Here is a 24,830-nt window from a genome sequence, read left to right on the forward strand (position 1 = left end):
CACAAAGTCCTGGGTGTGGCAGGAGTTAAAACATTTCGTGGATTTTTCTTTGCAAGGCATTAAGACAGTTAACGAGGTCCTGAGTTTCAAATGCAACTGAAAAATGAAAAATATCCAAGGAAAGGGATGCATTCCATGCTGTCGGGTTATCAACTTTGGTCAAATTCAGAAATGCTTTATCTACTCATGGGATGATTTTTTCAGACTCCTACCATCACCAAGGAGGTTAGAGGTGCCCAGAGTTACTGTGGGACAAAGAATACCTTTTTGTCTTATTAGCAAAGTTAGGTAGCCCCAATCCTGCTAAGTAAATAAATAGTAATGCTCTCTGCCTAAGCTCCAAGGCATAGACAATATGGTATAATGGTTAGAAGGACTGGGACTAAAGTAATTGGGCCCGGGGATGACCTTGGGAATGTTACCTAAATGATTTTCTGCCTGAATTCTCTCATTAGTAAAATGGAGACGATGGTAGTATCTATTTCACAAGGCTGTTGTGATGAACAAATAATGTAATACAGGTAAAATGCTTGGAAAAGTATCTAAGATATAATAAACGCTCAAGTTGGCTATTATTGTTGTGACAAGTGCTACCACTGCTCCCAAAGAAGTAAAGAAAAAGATGATGATAATGATGAACCACATTGCTATTAAATAAAAGTCCTGATGGGCTTATCCTCTTCCTACCCTGTCAGATGCAGGCCCTAACAATTTCTAGAGGAGTTACTAACCTGATAGACGTGATGAGACTCTTGATAGAGTCAGACACGGTGTGGGAATGTCCCGCCAGCACAGACCAGGTGGGCGGGTCTTTGGGGTTGATGGCCAGTGAGCGTGCAGTGCGGATGAGGTATGATGAGCTCTCCAGCATGGTCTTGGCTGAGACCAGGATTGGTTCCTGTGCCTGGGAGCCCTGGGACCAAACAGCAGAAAGGTCAAGGGCAGAACACACAGACTGGATGAGTCAGCTGGACCCAAGGAGGTCTTGTTCTTTACCAAGTCATCACTTCTCTCGTTTGAAAGGAGACAGACGGCAGAGAACCACGGAGGCTGATTCACTCCTTACATATTTTTGAGTGTGACACATACCGAGAATTAGCCCCAAACCTACGCACAGAGATTGTTCTCAACATACAAGGCAAAGACACTGCCTCTTAAGAGATGTGCAGACACTGAGCTTCATTAACTCTGCGTGTATCATCACTGGCAACAGTAACAGTGCCCTACACGCTGACAGAGTTTTTGGAATTCTTAACTGTTCATGCTCACTGAGTGTCACACAAAACTAGCCAAAGACCTCAGCGTTACCTTTGCTGCAAAGATCCCCTACCTCAGAGCTGATCTGGGCAGGAACGCTGACAAACTCAGGGTTGGATGCAAACGCTGTCAAGTTCTCCACGGCTTCGATTAAGGGTGCGGTGGCAATGCGACATTTATTGCGGTTGTCTTCAGAGAAATCCCCGTCCAGAGCCTGATGGGAGACAACACGGAGACGACACCCCACTGAGAAGCACCGACCACTCCTGGGCCGCAGTCATTGCCTCCCAGTGAAAAGAAGGTGCCTTGAGGGGAATATTGAAAATGTCTGGTGAATCATAAACAATGAATGAGAACTAGTAGGATGGATCTGTGCCATCAAGCAGAGGGGCTCAGTTAGCAAATATAAGAAATAAAGCCGAACGTGTGGCTCACAGGCAAGCTGACCTCAGTCCCTCAACCCCCAGCTCTCCTGATTCAGAGGGCGCTCTGCTCTTCACTCCCCAGGAGCCACGCTGCCAAACCCTGCAGCCAAGCCACGTTCTTCCTGACTTTTGAGACCACACCCTTTGGCTCTCCCCCCCACTCCATTGAAGTCTATTCCCTCCCAAACTACAAAAATACATTGTTTGGCACTTTCAACCTTTAAGTTATTTTCACCTGGATGTCCCTGAATGACTGATGGAAACAGGGCTTCCATATCTGCCATTTTGAAGTCAGCAAAATGGACTCCAATGGGGAAAAACAGACCAGAGCTATCCTCAACAACACGGGCAAACTTCACAGACATGATCCTTAGGTAAAGCGGCCAGACACAATAGGGTGCCCGCTGCACGATTCCATTTGCACAAAGCACAAAAACAGGTGAAACAGGTTCAGGTGTTGGTGGTCAGGTCACCCTTTGGAGCCAGTGAGACTGAAGGGGCACAAGGTGGGCTGCTGGGGGCTGGCCACGCTCTGCTTCTTGATCTGGCTGCAGCTTCTTAGGTGTGTTCAGTTTGGGAAAACTCACTGAGTTGTACACACATGGGTTTTTTTGGTCTATGTATCTCATGCTTCAAAAGTTTATTTTTTAAAAATTAGCAGCAATAACATAGTGGCGCTGAATGGTCAGTCATGCAGCTGATTAATGGCCTGAATGGAAGACGATCAGGTAAGTGGTCTGTGATGCATGCCAGGCTACCCCTCAAAGGGTTAACACCTGAATCCAAAGTTCCCCAACCCTGGGCTCCACCTCCTTCAGTACAAGACTCTTGGAACCAACAGCCTGTGACCCAGAGGCGGCACCCTCCCTCCTAACAAAGGGCTACACTTGAGAAGGCAGTTTGCTTTGTAGAAGAACGTAAGTTTCCTTGTTAAATGACCAATTAAACTTTTAGTTTTAGCATTATGAGTGTATAAAAGTCAGTTTAGACAGTCAGTGAACAAAAAACCCAGAGGCACCGGCATTATGAAACAAACCAGATCTGAGACAGGAGCATTGCTCCCTTTCAAGAAGGCAAGAGTAGGCGGGCATGGTTGGCTTAAAGGCTATCTGAGTATCAGCTGTATTCCAATCAAGCCTTGGCAGCTTGAGACCGTAATTACACATCCTAATACTTTCAGAGGAACCCCCGCAAGCCCGCTAATGTAGCCTTCCCTGAGACTGCGCAGCCCTGCTCAGGCCCTTCTCCACCGGACAGGCACTGACCTGGACCGTAACCTTGCCCATTCTGCCGTTCCTCCAGGCCCAGTGGAAACCCTACGTGGCTGCTGCTCATTCATACACACAGCCTCAGTTGTTTTTTTCTTTTTTTAACTGAAGTATAGTCTGTTTACAATGTTGTGTTAATTTCTGGTGTACAACATAGCGATTCATATATATACATATATATGTTTATTCCTTTCCATATTCTTTTTCACTATAGGCTATTATAAGGTACCGAATATAGTTCCCTGTGCTGTACAGCAGCACCTTGCTATTTATTTACTTTATGTACAGATAAATCCCAAACTCTCACTTTATCCCTCCACCTCCCTTTCCCGAACTCTGGTAACCGTAACTGTTTTCTAGGTCTGTGAGTCTGTTTCTGCTTTTATACAGCCTCAGTCCTAACTGCCACGTCCTCAGTAAACATTGAGTTAGCACCTGTTACCCGCACTGGAACGCTGCACTGGCAAAGTGGCAGGGAACCATCTCGGCGCTCAAATCCAGTTGTGCTATTAATATCATTGACTCCAGACCCTACAGGCTTTAGAGCAATTTGGAAATCAGAGTGGGAGACAGGGTGGGTGCCGTCCAGCAGGAGCCCTGACAAAAGTGGTCCCAGCACAGGCCAACCCCCAGCAGGCAGATGGCAGGAGTGGACTCTGGCGTCAAGGGAACTCGAATCCCAGCGGCACCAATCACACCTGCTCTGGTCGGAAGGACAGGGCTCTAGTTCAACGGAAGAGCCTGAGCCTCTCCGTGGCGCTGCTCACTCCTCCTGACTCTGACCTCTCCACACTCCTCCCACCCTTTTCTACCTTCTGCAATGCTCTCAGCCTATTGGGAAGGCAGATGTCCGATCAAGCCACCAACCCTTAGCTGAACTTACTAAAAATGACAAGATGATTAGCCCAGGTAAACCCCAAGGAAGCATTTTCTAGTTCTGCAGTTTCATGAACGTTACCAACAGGATGAAGAAAGGTTTTGCTTTTTTTTTGGTTTTTTTTTTTTTTTGAGCCTGGGCCCTAAAACCACATATCACGTGGCCCAGGCTGGTCAAGAACAGGACCCTAAAGAGTGGGAACTACAGACAAGAAGGCCAAGCTCTAATCTACCGCTTTTTTTTCATTTTCAAGAGGGAAAAGCTATTTCCTCCAAAGGAAGCATTTAGCATCAGGGAGGCTGGTTGGTTCACAGGCAGAGTATTTCACTCCTGAATGCTGCTTCTGCTCTGGGGGCTGCCGAGCCACGCCAGTAAACCGCAGACTCGAATCCAGTGAAATTTCTGGCAGGCACGACAGTTCTCAGGCAAACATTCCAGGTCACAGAACGTCTAGTACGCCAGCGTTAACAATGAAAGGGTCGAGCCACTTAGCCAAATGCTCAAGTCCCATCAGGACGAGGGCGCCCTCCACCCTGGGCCAGCTCCTCTGAATGTTCTCACACTCAGCAAAATCTCACAGGGATCTGGGAGACACAAGTTCTACATGGGCACCAGAATCACAGATTTCCGGACTTTGGGGGTTAGGAGTGATCTTACAGATCATTTGATCCCAAAGCTCTGATGTTTCAGGTGATAAAGCCAACACCTAGAAAGTGACACGCTGTGCCAAGCTCACTCCTTAGATCAGAACCCAAGAACCCCAGCTCCCTTCCCTCCTACTGACCGCAGACAAAGGCAACAAGAATGAGGTGTCAGAAGCCCAAGAGGTTTTCTTCCTTCTTTTTCTTCTCAAGAAATCTACTTTACCAATCCAGACACACGGACGACCAAGACAACATACTTACAGTCAAGGTGAGGTCGATTCAGGAGAGCTGGGTCTGGCGTCCTTCGTACGCCCTGGAAATGCTTAATTGCAAAACCTCGAGCTTCAACTCCGCTGGGAGCGGCAAGGCTACGCTCCCACTTCGCAGAGAAAAAAAGCTGTGGCTGCACAATTTCTACTTGGCACCCAAACCTGAGTGACTGCACACTGAAAACCACATTCCATTCCACACATCTGGCTTGAGGCTGGGTAACGAGCGGACCGGAGAGAGAAAAGCAGGCTTCGGGCCACGAGGGGCCCGGCAGAGAGGTGGTGACCATGGTTAGGGGTCCGTCTGCTTCTACCTTGGCCGGCCCTGAGAGCAGGGTCCGGCAGGGAGGAGGGTGCCCGTATTTATTCTTGCTGAGCCATGCTCTGGGATTGCAAAGAATGCCATCAGGAGAGATTTTCAATTCCTGGAGGCATGCATTCTAATGGGTGCTGATAACCCACGGTGAGGTAATCTGCTCCCTGCTCTCCAGTGCTCCTCCCGCCCGGTTCTCTGTCCTTTCTCTGACTCTAAAGGTGTGGCAACTGGGATTTAGGCTGGGCATATCCTTTTGGTTTAAAGAAAAAAAAAAAAGCACTAAAGCATAAGACTTAGAGCAAAATGCAGCCTTGAGGGCAGCTGTCTTAAGCATTTAGGAAATTAAATATTCATTTGTTTCTCTCTTTGACAGGACTCTTAACCATTCCTTAACACAGGTTATCTAGTCAATGTGTATGTACTATGGTACATGACAGTGAGACTATCTGTGCCATTTTCTATCAGTAAATTAAGAACAAAGTTCATCGTCCCAGACAAAGGCTGCCAGGTGATGGGAACAGAAAAACCAAATGCATTTCAGCAAGTTGAGGGGCAAGAGGTTAGTTTCTGTTCCTTGTGCACTGCTCCTGACCCCCAGGGTGCTCCAGGGAGAGGAGGCCCTTACCTTCTCCACATTACAACCACCCTGAATCACCACCCCTGATGTTTCTGCACAGGCCTATCTTTTAGGCCATCACAAGAGCTCATCTGCTGCAGAGAATTACAAAGAGGGACTGCCTCTGAGAAGACGATGAGATCTTAACAGAGAGAGGTCAGGAGTTAAAACCAAGGAGGAGGCAGCAAAGAAAGGTTTCCAAGAATTTGTATAGAAAAGTTTCTTGTCTTTTTCACTCCCTTGGTCCACCTAAATATAGCCTGTGTTTTGATGATCAGAAGATGGCCAAGTTTAACCGAAATTAGTTAATTACACAGCAACCAACAATGATGTCACTCCTTTTCAGTTCTACTGCTGTCTCTCCATCCCGGCCTCCCCGAGACTTGCACGCAAGCACTGGCAATACACCCAGGCATTTCTTCCCAGGCTGGTCAGCTGGACTAGACTCTCTACCGAAGATGTGAACTGCATACCAGGGTTGAGAGCAGGGGATCTGGGTCTGAATTCCAATCCACCACTTCCTGGCTGAGTCACCCCGGGAATGTTACCTAACCTTGGGCGCCAGCGTCCTCACTGTAAAATGGGGATGACAAGCACAGGATAGTCGCATGGACTGAACGCGTGATACACACAAAACACCGGGAACAGGCTTTGCACAAACAAAATATTAAGAAATGCAAGCTTTACTCATTTTGAATGCCACGGACCAGGAAGGGAATTAGGGTGAGCTGCCTCTGGGATCCTGGGGGCTCCCAGGCACTGACTTTATTTATTCATTTTCAATCTATCTTATTATTGCCTTCAAATAGGTAGATTTTAACTTGGTTGTTTTGGGGGGTTTTGTTTATTAGTTTGTTTTTAAAATAGTTAAAAAAAAACTTTCAACAGCTGAGAAATTACCGACAGGTCACTCGCCTGCCCGCTTCCAACCACGGCGGGGCTGGGCTGTACCATCTCTCCTTGGCTTCTGCTTGGCTCAGCCTATTGACAGATTAATCCACATGATTAAACCGGATGTGTGTAGAGCAAGGGAAATGAGGTGGGCAGTACCATCCTCTCTGGAGAGGACGGGGCAAAGCCTCATCACCCCGGGACTCGCCGAGCAACAAAGCAGATCGTCCCACCTCGGTGAGTGTGAAAACCCCTCTGTCGAATGCTAGCCCGCCGATGCCTTTCCCTCCTGCGTGTCCCACTCACAGAGAACGGGAAGCCCGCCTTCCCCGACACTATCCTTTGGAGGCTCAGAGTGGGGCGCTGGGCTCTTTGCCTGAGGTCTGCTGCCCAGATTGTGGCTGCTTTCCCACAAGGTCAGCTGCTTGTTGTCAGCTTGGTGTCCCACCTAGGACAGACTGGGTCTGCGGTCTTTCCGCCCAGCTCCTGCGACTTCCTCCTCACGGGGTACCCTGCCCCGCCTCCCCCCATGTGTCCATGGCCACTAACATAGAGATGAACTTGTTACACACGGGGAACACTCTATTTTAAGAAGTTGGTGCTATAGATGAACAACAAGGACCTACTGTATTGCACAGGGAGCTATGCTCAATTTCTTGTAATAACATATAATGGGGAAAAAAATCTGAAAAAAAAGTATATATATGTATAACTGAATTACTTTGCTGTACACCTGAAACAAACATTGTAAATCAATTATACTTCAATAAAAAAAAGTTGATGCTACAATTTAAACATTTAAACTATAAACAGAGTACATATCACAGGATAAGTTAAATCACCCCCCCCCCCCTTTTTAACATCAAAGTGAATTTCCCATTCCCTTCTCCACCCACCTTCTTTCTTGGTCCGGACAGATTTAGCAACAATGGCAGGACTTCCTACTAGCCCCTCAAAATCACCCCCCTGAGCACATAGTTTACCACTCCCCAAACACTACCTAGAAGGTTACTATAGATCACGGCTATTTGTTGGTTTTTCATGATAAATATCTCCATCACTAATGAACTCCTCCTCAGTGACTTAAATCCTGAGACTGGATTAGAAGTTGAACTTCTCTAGAAGCAAGTCTCAGGGAGCCGAGCTTCAATCCCACACCTCTCTCCCCTCTGCAACAGGTGCCCCAAGGATTCCTAAGGCCTCAGCTCAGCGACCTACCTTGATGGTCTTCACCAGGTTGGCGGTGCTGTTGGCGACTTCCTTGGCTGACTGGACAAAGTGCCTCTTGGCCACGGGGTTGCCCGTCTTGGACGAGGCGATGCGGCAGGCATTGCACAAGGCTGAGGTGTGCTTGGCGACAATCGTGGCAGCTGACAGAACCTAGAAAGCATGGACCGGGCTGGGGACACCCTATGCTTTCAGTGCAGAGGGGCCCAGTTCAGAGGAAGCCATTCTGGTCTCAAGCTCTGGACTGTCCTTCAACTCACATGTCCAGGGCTTGGGTGAATAAAACCTTTGTCTCCAGCTCTGTCACCCCCGAAGTCACTCCAAGAAAGGAGAGGGAGAGAATCAGGAAGCCAGAAAGAATAAACAAAGAAAAAGAAAGGAGGTGCTGATGTGGTGGTGGGAGGGGGCTGGGCTCAGGTAGTCTCAAAGGAGCTGCAGTCAGCTACGCTTTGGAACCCGAGGCCAGGGGGCATGTGGCCCTGGGTCCGGGCCAGCGCCACCCACCAGAAACACCATGCAAACCACATGTCTAATTTTAAACTTTCTAGCAGCCACATTAAAATAAGTACAGAAACAAGAGAAATTATTTTAAATGATACATTTTATTTAACTTGATATATCCAAAATACTTTATTTCATCATGTAACCAATTTTAGAATATAATGATTTTACAGTCTTTTCTTATCATACCAAGTCTCTGAAATCCAGGCTGTATTTTACATTAAGAGCTGATAGTTTGGACTAGCTACATGTCTAGTGCTTAGCAGCCATGTGCAGCTAGTGGCCAGCGCACCGGAGAATCCAGGTCTAGATGAGCGAGACAAACACTGAGGTGTGACAGTGCCTTCTTCACCCACAGGTGGGTATAGGCACCTTATTAAGGGGTCTGGCTCAGGAATCTCCCAGTCTCCACCCACAAAGCACTTTTCTGAATCCACGTGATCCACTTTGCTGAGGCTGGTAACACCCCATGGTTACCAGCGAGCCTTAAGTGGACAGGTAAGGAATCCCAGGAGCACTGACGCCTGTCTTAGGTCTAGATGGCCCCTGTGCTACCTCCTCTACTTGGGTCCTTCTCCTGCCCCAAGAATGCTGGTCCCAGGGTCAACGGTGGACGTGCCACTCACGGGCTGCCTCTGCTAGCCCATGCAGGCCATTCTTGTTTCCTTCAGCACACACCGCTTTAGTAATTGAACAGAATCCATGCCACTTGGGTATTAGACGTGTCATGGAAACCCACACATAACAGTCTAGCTCTCAAATGTCTCTGTGGCTCCTTCTGTGCTGTGGATTCTGACCCAGCTCTGGGGCCTCACTCAGTGCCACCATCTCTGGGAAGGGACCTCAATAGCCCCTTGAGACTTCATCACACCTCCTTCTGTGCATCCCTGGCATTGTCGTCATACCCTGATCACTCCACCTTTGAAACTTTATCCAACAGTAAGAGCCAAGGGGGTAGGGGATCGGGGCTTACTCATGTTGACCCTCAGCGCTGAGCACAGGACAAGCCCTCAGCCTAGGTCCCCTGAACTGAATGAACGGCATTGTGAGACTCCTGATGACCCTCGCAGTGATTACGCCACTCCTCCTGCCTTCCAGCACTCCATTCCACAGCACCTACCTGTTTCTACTTTTACCACATTTTGCAATATCCCCCAAAGTCATTATCTGCAGCACTGCATTGAACTGGCTTTGCAAGCTCCGAAAGAACAGCGTTCTTTACTCATTTCTCCCCAACCCATCTGCAAGAGCTTAAAGACACACAGATCTCACATGCTCGCCCCACGGTTACCTGTGACGGGCTGCTGCCGGGGTCCACCAGGTTCTGGCATGCCATCTGGATAGCCTGGTTAGCCCTAGCAAACTGGATGGGGTCCACGAGGCCCTGGTGGCCCGCCTGGCTGTTTGGATCAGAGATGCCAACGAGGTATGCAGCCTGAAAGGGAGGAGGTAAACCACGGCTCAGGCTCTCTGCGCTCCTAGAAAAGCCTGTGAGAGACCAGGGTCCCACAGCACACACGCAGCAGTCATTCTCAGGTGCTCCCAGTGCAAGGTGGTCAGAGTCAGCTCATCAGTAAGGGTTTAAGGATGGACAGGCTGACCCCAGCCTGGGCCAGGGACATGCCAGCAGGAGCCTGTTACAGGCTTTTGGGAATGAAATCTCCTTGCTCTTAAGAAAGCCTCAAGAAGCTCTTTCATAGGGCATGACCAATAATGGATGCAGCCCTGAGTGCTCTGGCAGCCACCTTGTGACCATGAAGGGGCCCGGCCTCAGCAGGAAGCTCAATCTTTGGCTGGCATTTGGGAGAGGGAAAAGAAGTGGGTGTAGACTGATGGCGTGGAGCTGCTGCATCTGCTTAACCTTGGAGCCTGACCTACATGAGGGTTTCTCATCTCGTAGCCTAATATTTCCTTACTATTTAGGCCGGTATTTCCAATAGTAAGAAAGAATGAGTTAGATGGTGCAGTGGGAAGAAAAGCAGTGTTTGATCTCCAAGAGGACCAAGGGCTATAAGAGGTCTTCCCTTCAGACCCTTTGGATGTGTTAGGCAAGTAATGGGGAGAAAATGAATCTGTGGGGACAGATTTTAACCTTAACTCATCTCCCCTGAGATGTGAGAGGCAGGGAAAGGGAAGATGATTTCATCCCCCAAACTAGAGATCTTTTTCTTTGGTTCAGTAAAATCGTCTAGGCTCAAGGTAATTGTCAAATGCTAAATCCTTCAAGGTAAATGCTGACATTTTTGAAAGTTCAGGAGCCCAGTAATTATTGGAAATGCACAGGACAGTCAGAGGCGAGCCAGGAACATGCCTGATCGTATCTCTGCGCGATGGCATTTACTTTTTTCTCCCTCTGATCCTAAAAAAAGCATGACTAAGAGTTTTGCAACTCTAAAGCCTCAGAGAAAATTTCAGTTATGTAATACCTATTTTTCCCCTAAACAACTTATCTGTTAACAATGACCTTAAAAGAAAAAAAAAAAAAGCTGGCCTGTGAACCCTACGCTGGGTCTGCAGTGTTCAGTGTCCTTCCAGGTCCCTGGAGGTAACAGGCTGACTTTTGTCTTGATGCCCAGCCAGCACAAGAGCCATGGGCTTCTCCGTGGCTTCTGCAGTGGTGGTCGGAGATGGAGCCATAGGTGAAGCTCCCCCTGTAGCCCTCCGTGCTTCCCATGGGGACCCGGCACAGGACTCGGGCTGGAAGGCCAGCATCGTGGGGCCCAGGGCCCAGTCCCTTACCTGGGCTGCGGCCTCCGTCAGTCCGCAGAGAGCCTTGGACGCAATCCCCACACACTCCCCAAAGGCAGGGAGGTCCCCGGTCTTGGCGTTCTGCGAAATCCCTGCCATCGACTCTCCCAGAACCTGCAAAGCAAACCACTGGTGACATCCTGACCAACATTCCTTCAGACCGTGGGGTCAAGGGCCTACGCTTCCAACTTGGAGGCCACTTAATTTACAGTTCTGGCCATTTCCTTCCTTTATTTGGAATAAGAAGAGATTCAAGATGGTGGTATCATTTCTGTTCCATAAAGAGAAATGAATAATGAAAGTATGAAGCTTTCATCCAGAAGTTACCTGTACCTCAAGGAGATAGAGTTAACATACACAGATCAATAAAGTAAAATCTATACAGGGCATCCTATGGGTGAATGGTCTAAATTGAGAACTGTTAGTTCCCAGAATATAAAAATTAGACAAATCCACCGAGCTGTAGGTGAAGTCATGCCCGTCCCAATATTATTCACTTATTCATTGGCAGTAAAATTTAAACATGTCATTGTTAAGAAGTGTGTGTGTGTGTAGAGAGAGAGAGAGAGAGTCTGAACACAAGTGCTAAAATTTTAAAGTATTTCCCCTTATTTTGAAAATCATTGGTGTATTCTTTTTATAGGTCTTTAAAATAGCAGCTAAAAGTATCCAACTCAGAGAGGTCAAGTACCCTGCACAAGGTCAGACAGAAGGTCACGTGGGCAGAGGCGAGGCGCCTGCCCCATATCTGGCGCTGTGTCTTCTCTGGGCCTCCTCTTGCCCCAGGCAGGCAGGTACTGCATTCCAGGGTCCTAGATCTTAGAACTGAAGGATGTTCAACAGAACTCTTTAGAGAGATGATCACATCCAAGTTTAGAACCCAACACAGAGCTCTTTGTCAACACAGAGCTCTTCTGTCAATCTCGGATGGGAAAAGAAATTCTCTAAAATTGCTTAAACATACAAAATAATTCCGTTTACATAAGGACCTGCAAAGCAAAGAAGTTAGAGGGTATTTTTACGTACAGTATTTTCCTTACCCTCACCCTGCATCCTTCTTTAAGAAGAACAGTTTCTTTGGATCTAAGTGTGTAAAGCATATACATCCTCCCTTTAGACCATCCATAGTTCCATAAAGGATGCTGGACAGGGCAAACTCTAGCCTTAGCCCAGCTCGAGGCGAGCCCTCCTGACATCACCAGTTCAGATGTCTCCCCAAAGCTAATGTAAGCGTGATGTAAACAGACATCGTGCTCCAAGTACAAAGCCAAGCTGTAATTCCCCAATATCCATTCATCTCACTTGCATTTCATTTCAACCTGAACTGGAGGCATTCTCAAAAACGCTGGCGTTATTACCATAGGTCTGTTTCTCAACCTTTTAAAATATTATTATTGCTGCTCTGCTAAGAAGGTTTCTTGGACACCTCCCTGTCCAGTCGCGACCCACATCAAATAAAATTCTAAGAAGTAAGATTTTGTTGAGTGAGGTTAAGATTTGGAGAAGAGAGGCCATAAACCATTGTATTAGCTTAGATATTTTCACTGCCACCCCCCACCCCCCCCAAAAAAACCCATAATTTTTCACACCTCTTGTGAATGTGTGCCATGGATGGGTGGCAACAGGAACACACAAGGGGGTCTCACACAAGTCAAGTTCACTGAAGGGCTTTCCCCGGCAGTGCAGCCCCAGGGGAAGGAAATACATGATCTGGTTCACATAGGGTATAAGCAGTGGTTCTCAAAGGGTGGCTCCTGGACCACGTGGGTAGGACTCGGGAACTTGTCAGAAATGCACAATCTCGGCCCCACCTCAGATCCGCTGAATCAGAAACTCAGGGGTGTGGCCCAGCAATCTGTTCACCGAGACCCCAGGTGATTCCAGTGCACAGTCAGGTTTGAGATGCACCTGAGAACAAGGCTTTGTGCCACAGGCAGACTCAAACGAGGCATAGCTAGATTCTTGCCACAATGAGAAGGCAGGCTACCAGCACAGACAGGCTTACCTTGGAATTTTCCATCACACTCTCAATGCAGTCAAAGTAAGAGAGGTCACTAACGGGTTCATTAGGGTTGTCCAACATCCCCTTGACAGTCTACAGAAGGAGAACACAATTTTAAAAGTAAGCAAGTGTTCTAGAACAAAGGAAATGCAACATAAAATATCAACTATCAACTTCCTCTCCATACTCAGGAATCTGGTCATAATCACTTATTACTCAGACTCCTGAGAGGAATTTAGATCACGGTGTTCATGACTTCAGATTTCCTGTGAGCAACACCACACTGATCGGGGTGGGGGTGTCTGGGGTTAGCTCTGACAGAGGAGAATCTCCTGTTTTCACATTCGAAGGCAAAGCATGGTATTCACAGAAGGGGGAGATTTTCTTCTTAAAGGAATCTGAAAGTTAATGGAAGGCAACCTATATTGATGGTCAATGAGCACAGTTTCTCTCCGCTGGATGACTCCAAGGAGTTTTAATTTCAAGGGCACATTAATTCACTTCTTCTTGTAGGGCTCTCAGTTTTCAATTCTGGAACCTTTTAATGGGTAGATGTGAAAAGAGGTAACTCCCTTAAACTGCCCACTGGGATGGTTCATTTGTTTTTAATTTTAAAAGTATAGAAAATGCTGAATCTTGTGTAGGTCTCCATCAAGGAACTGGGCATGGGGCTTGCTTCTTCTGTCTTGGTCTCCAACCGTCACTAGCATTCATGTTCTAATAACCTTGATCATCACCTAAGAGGGACTTTTCCAGGGAGGAAAAGTCAAGGGATACGGCGACCCATCCTCCTCCCCACTGAGTAAGGATGCACATTGGGACTAGCAGCCTTTGAGGAAACAGCCAACAAAAAGACAAGGTCACTTGAGTTACCAAGGGTGGGAGGGAAGTAATGATAAAACTGCTGAGTTACTCAGTCAAAGATCTCAGGGAGAGGGCAGCTTTATAAAGGAGTTCATTTTATGGAGGAAACTCCTCCCACTCCTTGGATAATCAAAATTGCCTTAGTAACAGCCACTCTGAAATAGTCCTCATTTTGGCAACCAAGGATGCCATTAAGGGACAGTGCTTGCATTGGGGCCAACAGACCTTATTTAGCTCAACACCCACATACCATATCTATTTGCAAATATGAACAGACTAGGATTGGGCAGCAACTTATCAAGGTGGGAAACATTCTCCACTGTTTTCAGAATGCTTCAGTCCCATGGTAACAAGCTTTCTTTTACTTCCAGCCACGCCAGTGGCCTACTGCCATCGGCAGACTGAGCCTCAATTAAATCCTTCAGAAGCTGCAATCAGCCGTCCCCGCACACGCCCTTCCTGGCATGGTGGGTCTTCCTGTCCAGAGAAGTGAAGGTGCTCTGGGTACAAACAGCCCATTTCTACTGAGATAACCACCTGGTTGTTTCAATATGACCTGAATTGGTCAGGAACGCTTTACACACAAGCAGGCACCGTGACTTTATGTTCACCCACGTACATTCTATAAGCACAAAAGAGTTTTCCATTAAAAATAAGCCCTAAGGATGAACATAAATTGATAAGCATCCACACTGATCTGGGCCACTAAGGGCCCCACTGCCATCTTAATTGTACAGTAATACATGTTACTTCTTGGTTTCCTCTAATGCGCCCCCTACAGGTTACAAAGTAAATTGTATGGGAACATCATTTTCACTCAAAAAGCGCCATCTATCCCAGTTTCTCATAACTGCCTCAGAGTAATCACTCTGGAACTTTCTAGGTAGAAACTGCTTATCTTCAGCCTACTCTCAATACCACAGGCCTCTTCCTGTTTGAAATAAACAATCCTTTAACAATGTAACTCTCATCTTGGTGGGAAAAGGGAAGCAAGGGGGATATAATCCCACCAAATCTAATTTGTCTTCAATTCTTTCCCACTTAGATTGGCACTTTGGCTCCAGGAGTTTCCCAAGAAAGATAAAAGGCCAGAATGGAGGAGAAGAAACTGACAGCGGCAGAGGACAGACAGACGCATGCTCTTAAGTCCTCAGCAGCCTTTCCAGGGACCCACCTCGAGCTCCCGCAGGGCATTGTCACACTCCTTCTGGCCAGGAGCTTGCTGGGTGCACAGCGTGATGAGCTGATTGATGCTCTCAGTCACAGCTCTGCCACAGAAATGGAAAGAATGTTTTTTGTTTTGTTTTGCAAGGATCAACGGTAATTTCCCCAACTACATTTTGTAGGATCCCTAGAAAAACAATTAATTCACTATAAAGGCTGCGGTCCCAGCAAGAGCTCTTCCACAAGGCTCTAAACAAGCAAAAATAAACCACAGTCAGGGAGGACAGAAGGAGAATTCCCACTTTGCTTCTAAGTAAGTATTCATCTGATTCACCCTTAAAAGCCCTGATGGGTCTCTTAAGAAAGTAGGGCTATCTTTTAATACAGTCACAAGAAAAAACTCACAAAAGTTGCAAATATCAAAGAGCTCATATTAACGCTGTTTTCAGTATCCTTCACTAGCAGCCCATAAGGAATAGGATTATCTGAGCTAGACTATTTTGGACTGCCTTTGTATGGTTTGGACTATTTTGCATACTTTAAAACAGACATACAGTAACCTGTGTAAGCTATGCCTTATGATTTTAAAACCTCTTCTTTCCATTAATTCCTTCTTTCCATTAATTCCATTAATTCTAGTTCCTAGAAGCTATCTCCAGATTATTCTTTAAAAGCACTATTTTCTTTGTTAAAATTAATAGGAATCAGATACTCTTAGACAATTTTATATGTGTTTCTATTCTTTTTAGAACTTAGGAGGAGGCTGAATTCTTTTTCCTACATTGGCAAGGGTTTCACCCCTCCTGGGCAGCCCCTGTTTAGGTTAAGCTGCGGATAATTTGGAAAGGCATGGTCTACTTTGAGTTAATTTCTTTAATAAGGTGTGCAATATGGAACCAGATTCTTTTTTCGGGGGTAGGGTGGGGGAACATATGGATGTCTGATTATTCCAATACTATTGAAAAAGCTATCCTTTCTGCATTGAATAGCTTTTCTAACTTTGATGACAATCGACTGGCCATATCTGTGTGGGTCTACTTCTGGACTCTGTTCCCCTGACTTAGGCATCTAACCCTTCACCAATACCACACTGTTTTGATTATTGTAGATTTACACTGTTTTAAAATTGAATACTCTTTTTTTTTTTTTAAATTAAAGTACCATCAGTTACAATGTGTCAATTTCTGGTGTACAGCACAATGTCCCAGTCATGCACATACATACATATATTCGTTTTCATAGTCTTAAAATTCAATACTCTTGCTTTTGAGAAATACCCTTGCTTTTTATAAATGAATACCCTTGTTTTTTATAAATTGAATACCGTTACTTTTTATAAATAAAAAAACAGCGTGAGTGAGATAATTCCCTAAAGGCATGCTACAAGTAAAGAGCCGAAATAAGACTCAAATCTATGCATATCCGACTCCAAAGCCAGATCCACAACCATTTTTCTGCAGGTTCATAACTGGTCCATTCTTTTGGCAGGACTCTGAATTCTATTCATAGTCAGTAACCACTACCGCTAATGGGCAACTTAAAATATAACAAACAAAACCAATATAGGACACACACTGCAGTTAATCATTAACACTGACTAATATAAAAGATGCCTCCTCTCATTAGTTAAATTGGCTTTGCAGCTTCCCACAGAATATCAAATTAGATGCAAAATGATGTTGCCAACGTACAAAGGCAATCAGCTTAATTATTTGATGAGGAGCTACTGATTGGAATTTTAAATCTGGCTAGAGTGACGGGAAGAAGAAAAACATTCCTCAGCTCAATAAAGAATCCCAAAATAGTTTTTGTAAGATTGGCTCTATTGATTCATTTATCTGGGGGAGAAGTGCTTCCCTAAGGAGTCATGGAGAAGCACCGTCCTCCAGGGGCAAAGCGAAACAAGAGCAGAGACGGCAGGACAAGCCCTCGTTGGGGCCCTGCTAGCGTGTGCAGGCTGTGATGCGTTCTGTGACGTAGTCCCTGGAAGGGCCCCAGAGAGTCCAACACCGTGTTGTGTGTGGCAGCCTTCAAGACACACTTCTGCAAGGGCAGGCTCATATGTCCACACACTAAAGGGTGCACAGAGCCCCCGACTGTGGTGACATGGTCATCTGGGGACAATTTCCACCCCTCACACAAGCTTTCCATGTAGCTTCTTTCTTTTAGTGTTTGCTGTTTGTCTACATTGTCAAAACCTAGCTTATATATGAAGATTGTTCCATAAAAATCTAAGTGTTTACAATTGGCGAATCCAGAGAACATATAGCAATTCATTCTTATTCATTTAGTTATTTTTTTTAGAAGTGAAAATTTTTCAAACAAAAACTTAGGGTTAAAAAAAAATTCCAACAGACTAAGAGTTTGCGGTTGGAAAAAATTCACATAAGTGCCAGTAAAGCACCGCATATCTGAGTGAATCACTTGGCCAATACTGATCCATGACTAAAAAGCATGATTTAGGTATCATTTATCCCCATAACTGATTTTAGGGCCTCCATTACATATCTAAATAATAAACTTAGTGGCACAGAGGCAAATGGTTATATAGATTTGACAATGAAAATCAGTATTTTTAGGTTTTAAACTAAAACTAGGTTTAAAAAACTTTTTTAATATAATTAAAGAACATTTATTTGTTTTTCACTAAGACTTTATCTTGAGAACATAACTAAACTGTGTCACCACCCCCACTACAATTTGAAAAGGGTTATTAGCAGAGTGAATGTTATAAATCGGATATGAACAGTTTGAAGGATTGGCACCAACATTAACCGACAAAAACCAACTTCCATCTAAATCATCATAAAAATGTTTAAGTAAAAATAAAGGAGCGGGGAGGGCAATGGGGGTTTCAGATTATATTTATTTATAAGAGCAAAGGATAAGATGCAACCCAAATACGCAATGGTAAAGGACTGACTAAATAAACATACAGACTACGACAGAATTCTGGGCTTCCATGAAAAGTCCTAACATCACAGAAGAATATTCATGATGCACAATTAAGTAAAATAAAATTTACAAAGCAGTATAAACCACAGGAGTGCACATCTGTAAAAATAAATATATATGCATAGAAAAATGAAAGAACGGCCTATCCAAATGTTAACAGTGACCTTACAATATTATTTTTAAAGCAAAGATTTCAGTAAATCTACTAAAATATTATCAATTAACCAACTTACATTGTCATAAAAATACGGCCAAAATTAGCTGCACCTTCCCTCTGTTCTATATAAATTCAGACAGGCTGGAACTGAGATACCTTTATTTTCCCCACACCTTTTTTGGGTAATGACCAAAGCTAAACAAGTTTACTTAAAAAAACGCAAAACATTAAAAAACCATAATTCCACCACCTAGACACAGGGTTTTCCCGTGATTCATTCTTCACCTAAGCATATTCAGCCACTCTCAGTGTTTACAAAATTGGGGTCTACAACCTCAGGTGTTAAAGGCTTTCTAAGCTACAGATTGTTTAGTGTTCAGAGATACTAAACTGATTCAGACAGGAGTTTGTGAGCTCTGGCACGACATTCTCAACAGATATGGAATTGAGGTCGAGAGAAGAAAATCAACCAATCTGTGCTTCTGATGATCTATAAAGCACAAATCATCCAGCAGGGAACTTGGAGGGGAGCAACTCCAGACAGTTCCCTTCCTCAAGGGAAAGAGGCGCTTAGGAAGGCAGGAAAGAGCAAACCCAAATTCACGTGTCCACATTCCCTGGGTCCTACTGCGGACAAGGCACAGGGGGTACAAAATGATACAGTATGACATCGTTCACGTCTCTATAGGAAAGCAAGGGGCTTGCAATCCAGCTGGAGAGGCAGGACGATGAACTGACAAGACATAGAGGTCAGCCAGAGGAAGCAGTGCCGGGGGTAGGACAGCAGGCAGGATGGGCCAGACGCAGGCAGGACGCGCCGGGAGCACCCGAGGAGATTCAAGCCTCGACAGTGGCATAGGCTCTGCCTTCGAGGGAGCGCCTGACATGGACCAGAGCCATTGGAAAATCGGGCCTCAGTGAGATCCCGATCTGGATCGTGGGTAGAGAACATTCTAGAAGAGACCAAGAGACAGAAGAAGGCCCGGTGTACATTTTCTGTTTCAGAGTGTGGAAGTGCTGCTTGCTGGGTCACCCTTTTCCACCATCTCTGGAGACAGCAGGACGCCTGCCTGGTGGGAACCTCAAAGCAAAGGGCTGCCTGGGAAGAGGCGCCTCCTGCAAGGTCCCAGGGAGCCCTCGGGGGACTGGAAGCAGCAGAACACCGTCCTGACGCTGGCAGGTGGGGTGAAGCCTTCAGCCCGAGTCCTTCTGGCCAGGACTGGGGTGTGAGCAGTGGCTCAGGGGTAGGACTCGCCCTCCTTCTGCCACTGCAAACTGGTTCTCCACTTCCTTGACTAAGTCCAGGAGCATCGGGCCAGTCCTTGGTCAGGGAAAAGGCTGATGAACCACTGACAAAGGGTCTCCAGCTTACCCAACTCGTCAGAAAAGAGCCGGAGCCCACCAGGTACACAGAAAGAAGCCGGACTCTCAACAGAAAATGACTTCCTCCCCACTAGGCATCAGAAACTGAGGGACCACATTCCTCAGAGGCACCTGGGCTCAGATGCACAAAGATGAGTAGAGCAAAAAGACAGACATACTCTACTGCTTCTCCAGAAGCAAACCTGTTTCCCCAAAGCAGGAAGAATCACTGAAAAGGAAAAAAGAAAGGTTTACTCTGCTGACGTAGGAGTGGGAGGGCCAAGTCAGTCCAGGTCTGGGTCCCCACAGTAGCATCTCTGGGGCCTTCGGGGACATTCACTTGAAGAACAGGGAGGGCAGTGGGGCTGAAGATGAGGCCAACAGCAATCGGATCCCTGCTGCCCACCTCCAAGGGCACTTATGCACAGGTTTGTTGCAAGACCCAGATAAACCAAAGGCCACCTGCTCTTGTGTGTGCCTCGCCCTAACTCCACCAGGGCTGTCCCTGCCTTACAGTGTGTGCCCAGCACCCAGTGCTAGGCCTGGCCCATATCAGGAACGTGGTAACTTGTCTGTGTAATGAACAAACGAAGTAACAAGAGAATGAATGAACGTACTCTAGCTGGGCAGAGCCTTATTTCCCAAGAGGAGCTTGCCTGACTCACTTGACCTGGCTGGAGCTTCCACTGGGAAACCATCCCAGGGAGCAGAGCCTGCCGACATGTGCCAAGAAGCCAAGGAGAACGGTCCAGCATCTTCCTGCAGCTGTTCCGGCCCCAAACTATCAATTCACGTGATGATTTTTAAGTGCTTACTTGGTGATGAAAACCATCAGGCTGGGAACTCTCCCTGTCAACTGCTGAAAGCCAGGGTAGACAGAGCAAAGAAAGTCTTTTCACCTGGTCTCCAGCTCCCTTCCTCAATCTCACCACCAGGAGGCCTCCGGACACCCACAGAGGCATGACACAGCAACAAGCACTGAGGCCCTGGGTTCCCTTCTTCACCGGGTTTTCAAAAGGCCAGTTCATGCTCTCCCTTCTTTCCCATAATTTAACAGAGTCAACAACACTTTCTAAGTTGGAAACTGTAATATTTTTGTTGTTGTTGTTTGTTTGTTTGTTTGTCTGTCTTTGTTTTTCTTTGAGGGGGAGGTAATTAGGTTTATTTATTTTTAGAGGAGGTACTGGGGATTGAACCCAGGACCTTGTGTATGCTAAGCATGTGCTCTGCCACTTGAGCTACACCCTCCCCCTGTAATTTTGAAATGATGTAAAAAAATTGAAGATAATGAAAAACATCTGTGTTCAGATACCTGGCAACATCAGTTGCCTTATCCAAAGGTTCTTTTTAGGAAAAATGTGATTAAGAGGGTTTTATATCAGAAACAGCTGCTCCTGGGACATTGTGCTGTACACCAGAAATTGACACATTATAACTGACTGTACTTCAATTAAAAAAATTAAACAAACAAACAAACAAACAGCTGCTCAACAGAGACCACAGACATCACAGTTCTTCCTCATCCCCCCATTCACCCCGGGAGGGCACTCACCTACTGGAACAACCACAAACAAAGCATAAGATGGAACTGGAGAAGTGAGGATATTTTTCCAGCCACCCAGTGGCTCTAGCTATCCTTTGAAACTGAAGTACGTATTTGGGAATAAATAAACTCAAAGGCTTTCAAGGGAACTGCTCTGAAATTATCTAATCTCCCCATAAAAAAATAACACTACAAGCAAAGAGGAGACCAGAGTCAGGTTTTAACCATCGGTACCATGATAGCTTATACACTGACAACTGAACAGGGCTTAAGGATGATGCTACACACACACCTTCCTGCTGCAAATGGGAACGTTTAGACAGGTTGAGTGGCCTGACCAGTGTAAGCTAGTTCGTCAAGCGTTAAAGCTTGGACTAGAATTTAGGTCTCCTGATTCTGAAAACTTAAAGCCAGGAGAGATAATGACATTAAAAAAACAAATAAGCAAACAAAACCAAATTAAAAAAATTTTTTTTAAAGTAGAATTCAAGCCATGCTTTTTAAGAATCACCAATCTGCACACATTTTGAAAATGTTTCCAATTATGCTCTATATCCTAATTGTCCTGTATTTAATCTCTTACTGCTGTTGGCTTTCCTATATATCCAGTGATGCCAAGTAATGTTAGGAAAACACGCCTACACCACCACGCAGGTGTAAAACACGCTACCCTCTCGGTTCAAGAGGACGAATGTGGGACTGACAACATAAAATCTCCCTGGGCTGTCAGCTGTCACTGTGGTTTCTCCAGGTACCAGCATTCAATCACTAGTTATGGAACTAAATTGCCACAGTGGCCCTGGAGCAGAAATTGTACTGTATTACCCACTTCTCAGGGCGAAAACAACAGGAAAGAAGGACATTGACATCATCCTAAATCAGATTTGTGCTTTAATATATTTCCCAAAACAATTTACTCCCATCACCAGCCCATTCATTCTGAACTAGAGCCCTTCTGCGTGTGACCGAGTGAACATGTTTAAATCCACCTAATCAACACTGGTGCCAGGCACAGAGTAAGTACTCAAGAGATGCTGAATGGCTAGTTAAGTATCTTTTTTTTTTTTTTTTGGATAAATGCTGGAGAGGGTGTGGAGAAAAGGGAACCATCGTACACTATTGGTGGGAATGTGGTTTGGTGCAGCCATTATGGAAAACAGTGTGGAGATTCCTTTAAAAACTAAAAATAGACTTAACGTATGATCCAGGAATCCTACTCCAGGGCATATATTTGGAGGGAACTCTAATTCAAAAAGATACGTGCACCCCAATGTTCATAGCAGCACTATATACAATAGCCAAGACATGGAAGCAACCTAAATGTCCATCGGCAGATGACTGGATAAAGAAGTTGTGGTATATTTATACAATGGAACACTACTCAGCCATAAAAAATAAAAAATTGCCATTTGCAGCAACATGGATGGACCTGGGGATCGTCATTCTAAGTGAAGTAAGCCAGAAGGAGAAAGAAAAATATGAGATCACTCACATATGGAATGTAAAAAAAATGAACTTATTTACAAAACAGAAATAGACTCACAGATATAGAAAACAAAATTGTGGTTATTGGGGGGGAAAGAAGGGGATCGAGAGAGAAATTCGGAGTACAGGATCTGCAGATACTAACTACTATATGTAAAATAGATAAACAATGAGGTCCTACTGTATAGCACAGGGAACTGTATTCAATATCTTGTAATAACCTATTATAATGACAAAGAATATGAAAAGGAATATATATATATATATAACTGAATCACTGTGCTGTACACCAGAAATTAACACATTGTAAACTGACTATAATTCAATAAAAAAAGAAAAAAAATCCTTTTTTTGTACTTTTCAGCATCCTCTGATTTCTTTTTAATAAACATATATTACTTCTCTGATCTGAAAGATATTAACACTATTGAAAAAAATCTAAGCCATCGTGTTTATAAATCAGTGGGAGCCTCAAGTCCTAGCAAGTCCTCCTGAAAAGGCTGTAAGAGGAGACAGAGGCATTGTTAATGGGGAAAAGCACATGGAAACGGAGCCAGTTTAATCAGAGACCAGCGTCTGTTACTTTCGCCTCCTACTCTGACTACATGAGGACAACATCACTTCTTCGCTCAGCAAAAGCAGCAGGATGTCAGGCGCATCTCGCAAACACTGACGCGATTTAACCACACGTGAAAGCACATCTTGTTCCACTCTTACCTCGCAGCTGCAGCCAGGAGATTTTTCGCGTTGGGCGCCCCAGGATCTACAGAGAGAGACTTGGCAGCTAGCAGCAGCTTGCTGGATGCCATCGAGATATTCTTGAGGTTCCCTATCACTTGGATCTGGTCTTCTTTCGTCTGGAAGGTCAAAAGGAGCCAGAGTGATTAGGGACTGTCCATCTGTCCCAGGCAGCACTCAGAGCTCGGAGCAGCATCGTGAAACGGAAGCAGGTTATCTGTACAGACTGCACGAAGCCCAATTTGCCCAGTTAGTCTGTAGATGCGTAATTTATCGAGACTCTGCCCAGTGTCTGCCCTTCCCCAAACAGACACCAAACCAAGATACACAACAGGACAGAAATCCATCCCCAAGTGGGTTAGCCAAGAGCTGCGTTGTCTCACAAGTGTGGGCATTAAAAGAGGGGAGGGAGGGAGGGAGGGAGAGAGAGTGTGCACAGACCAGGCCACAATTCCAGCATCTTGCTCAACAATGCTAGAGTTGTCAGGGGCTCGCACGGCTCAGCCTGGCACAAATGACCAGCGCTGTCTGGATATGCAGAGCTGACTGCATCCCAGAGGTTCCCGCCTCTGGAAAGGACGCATTTCTCACCTGGCTTGCCATCCGAGAAACAACCCTTTGTAGATAAGAGACCAAGAAACACCCTGGGTGCCTCATTTAGGGAGTTCACAGGAGCTTGAGAAAAAACATCTCTGGAAGCCGACACCAGACCAGTCATGCTCCCTTGTTCCTAACAAGGGGTTTATCTGTTCATCTGAAGGAGGTAAGTTTTAATGACCTGACACTCAGGGTAGGACATAGTTCCTTCAAATGGGCTCACTAAACCTCAAGTACATGAGTTGTCACTATATTATACCACATTTGAAGTACAGGAGGCAGAGCTGCCCTCCCTCCAAAAAGTGTACATAAAACAATGGGTTCTGTTGGAGGATCGTGGGAAAGTTACCCGTCATCTCCAGGACGCACCTCACCCATGGGCTAATCGCGTCTTTGGGAATGCCATTCCCATGAGGTCACGGAGCTCCCTGAGCAGCAAAGGGAACATAAAGGTGTGGGCTGCTCACAGCTCCCCGGCTCCCTTTTGCCACTTGGCCTCAGGGGTGGACGGTCCCCCAGGGTCGAGAGGCAAGGGTCAGCTCCACTCAGCCACCTGCACACCCACCTGAGCCTGGCCTGCCATCTCAATGCCGGCATCGAGGAACTCGTCGAAATCATCGCTGAACTTCCCGGAGGCAGCGGCCAGCTCTCCGCTCTGGCCCCGGGTGGCGTGGACCACCTCCCCGGCAGACTGGTTCAGATCGGCCGCTGCTTGGTTCAGTTCGCTCTGGGCTTCCTGGAAAGGCTTCGTGCTTGGAGGTAACTGTGGGAAGAGAGGGCACATTGCATGAGAACTTTTACTTTGTGTAGGAGAGACAAAGGTAGGTGTTGCAGAGGGAAGACAGACTCCAGGGACGCATTTCTGAGTCATCCAGCCTAAAAGGCTCTGTGTGGTCTGAGCCCATGTGAAGTTTGACCTTCAAT

At 45.9% G+C, this 24,830-nt stretch overlaps 1 protein-coding gene across 5 annotated transcripts in view; it reads right to left on the reverse strand.

Moving 5' to 3' along the window:
* Positions 1-24,830, reverse strand: part of TLN2 (talin 2) — a 426,530-nt gene that overhangs the window by 68,535 nt on the left and 333,165 nt on the right. For all 5 annotated transcript variants that reach the window (XM_072962302.1, XM_072962304.1, XM_072962301.1 and 2 more), the window contains 9 exons: positions 24,472-24,669; positions 23,289-23,428; positions 15,080-15,173; positions 13,045-13,134; positions 11,031-11,153; positions 9,583-9,726; positions 7,782-7,943; positions 1,331-1,471; positions 732-913 (listed from right to left, as the gene is read on the reverse strand). In XM_072962302.1, coding sequence (XP_072818403.1) covers positions 732-913; positions 1,331-1,471; positions 7,782-7,943; positions 9,583-9,726; positions 11,031-11,153; positions 13,045-13,134; positions 15,080-15,173; positions 23,289-23,428; positions 24,472-24,669 — 1,274 coding nt within the window. The remainder of the gene's footprint in view (positions 1-731; positions 914-1,330; positions 1,472-7,781; positions 7,944-9,582; positions 9,727-11,030; positions 11,154-13,044; positions 13,135-15,079; positions 15,174-23,288; positions 23,429-24,471; positions 24,670-24,830) is intronic.

The sequence above is a fragment of the Vicugna pacos genome, chromosome 6 (assembly GCF_048564905.1).
Source record: "Vicugna pacos chromosome 6, VicPac4, whole genome shotgun sequence".
NCBI lineage: Eukaryota > Metazoa > Chordata > Mammalia > Artiodactyla > Camelidae > Vicugna > Vicugna pacos.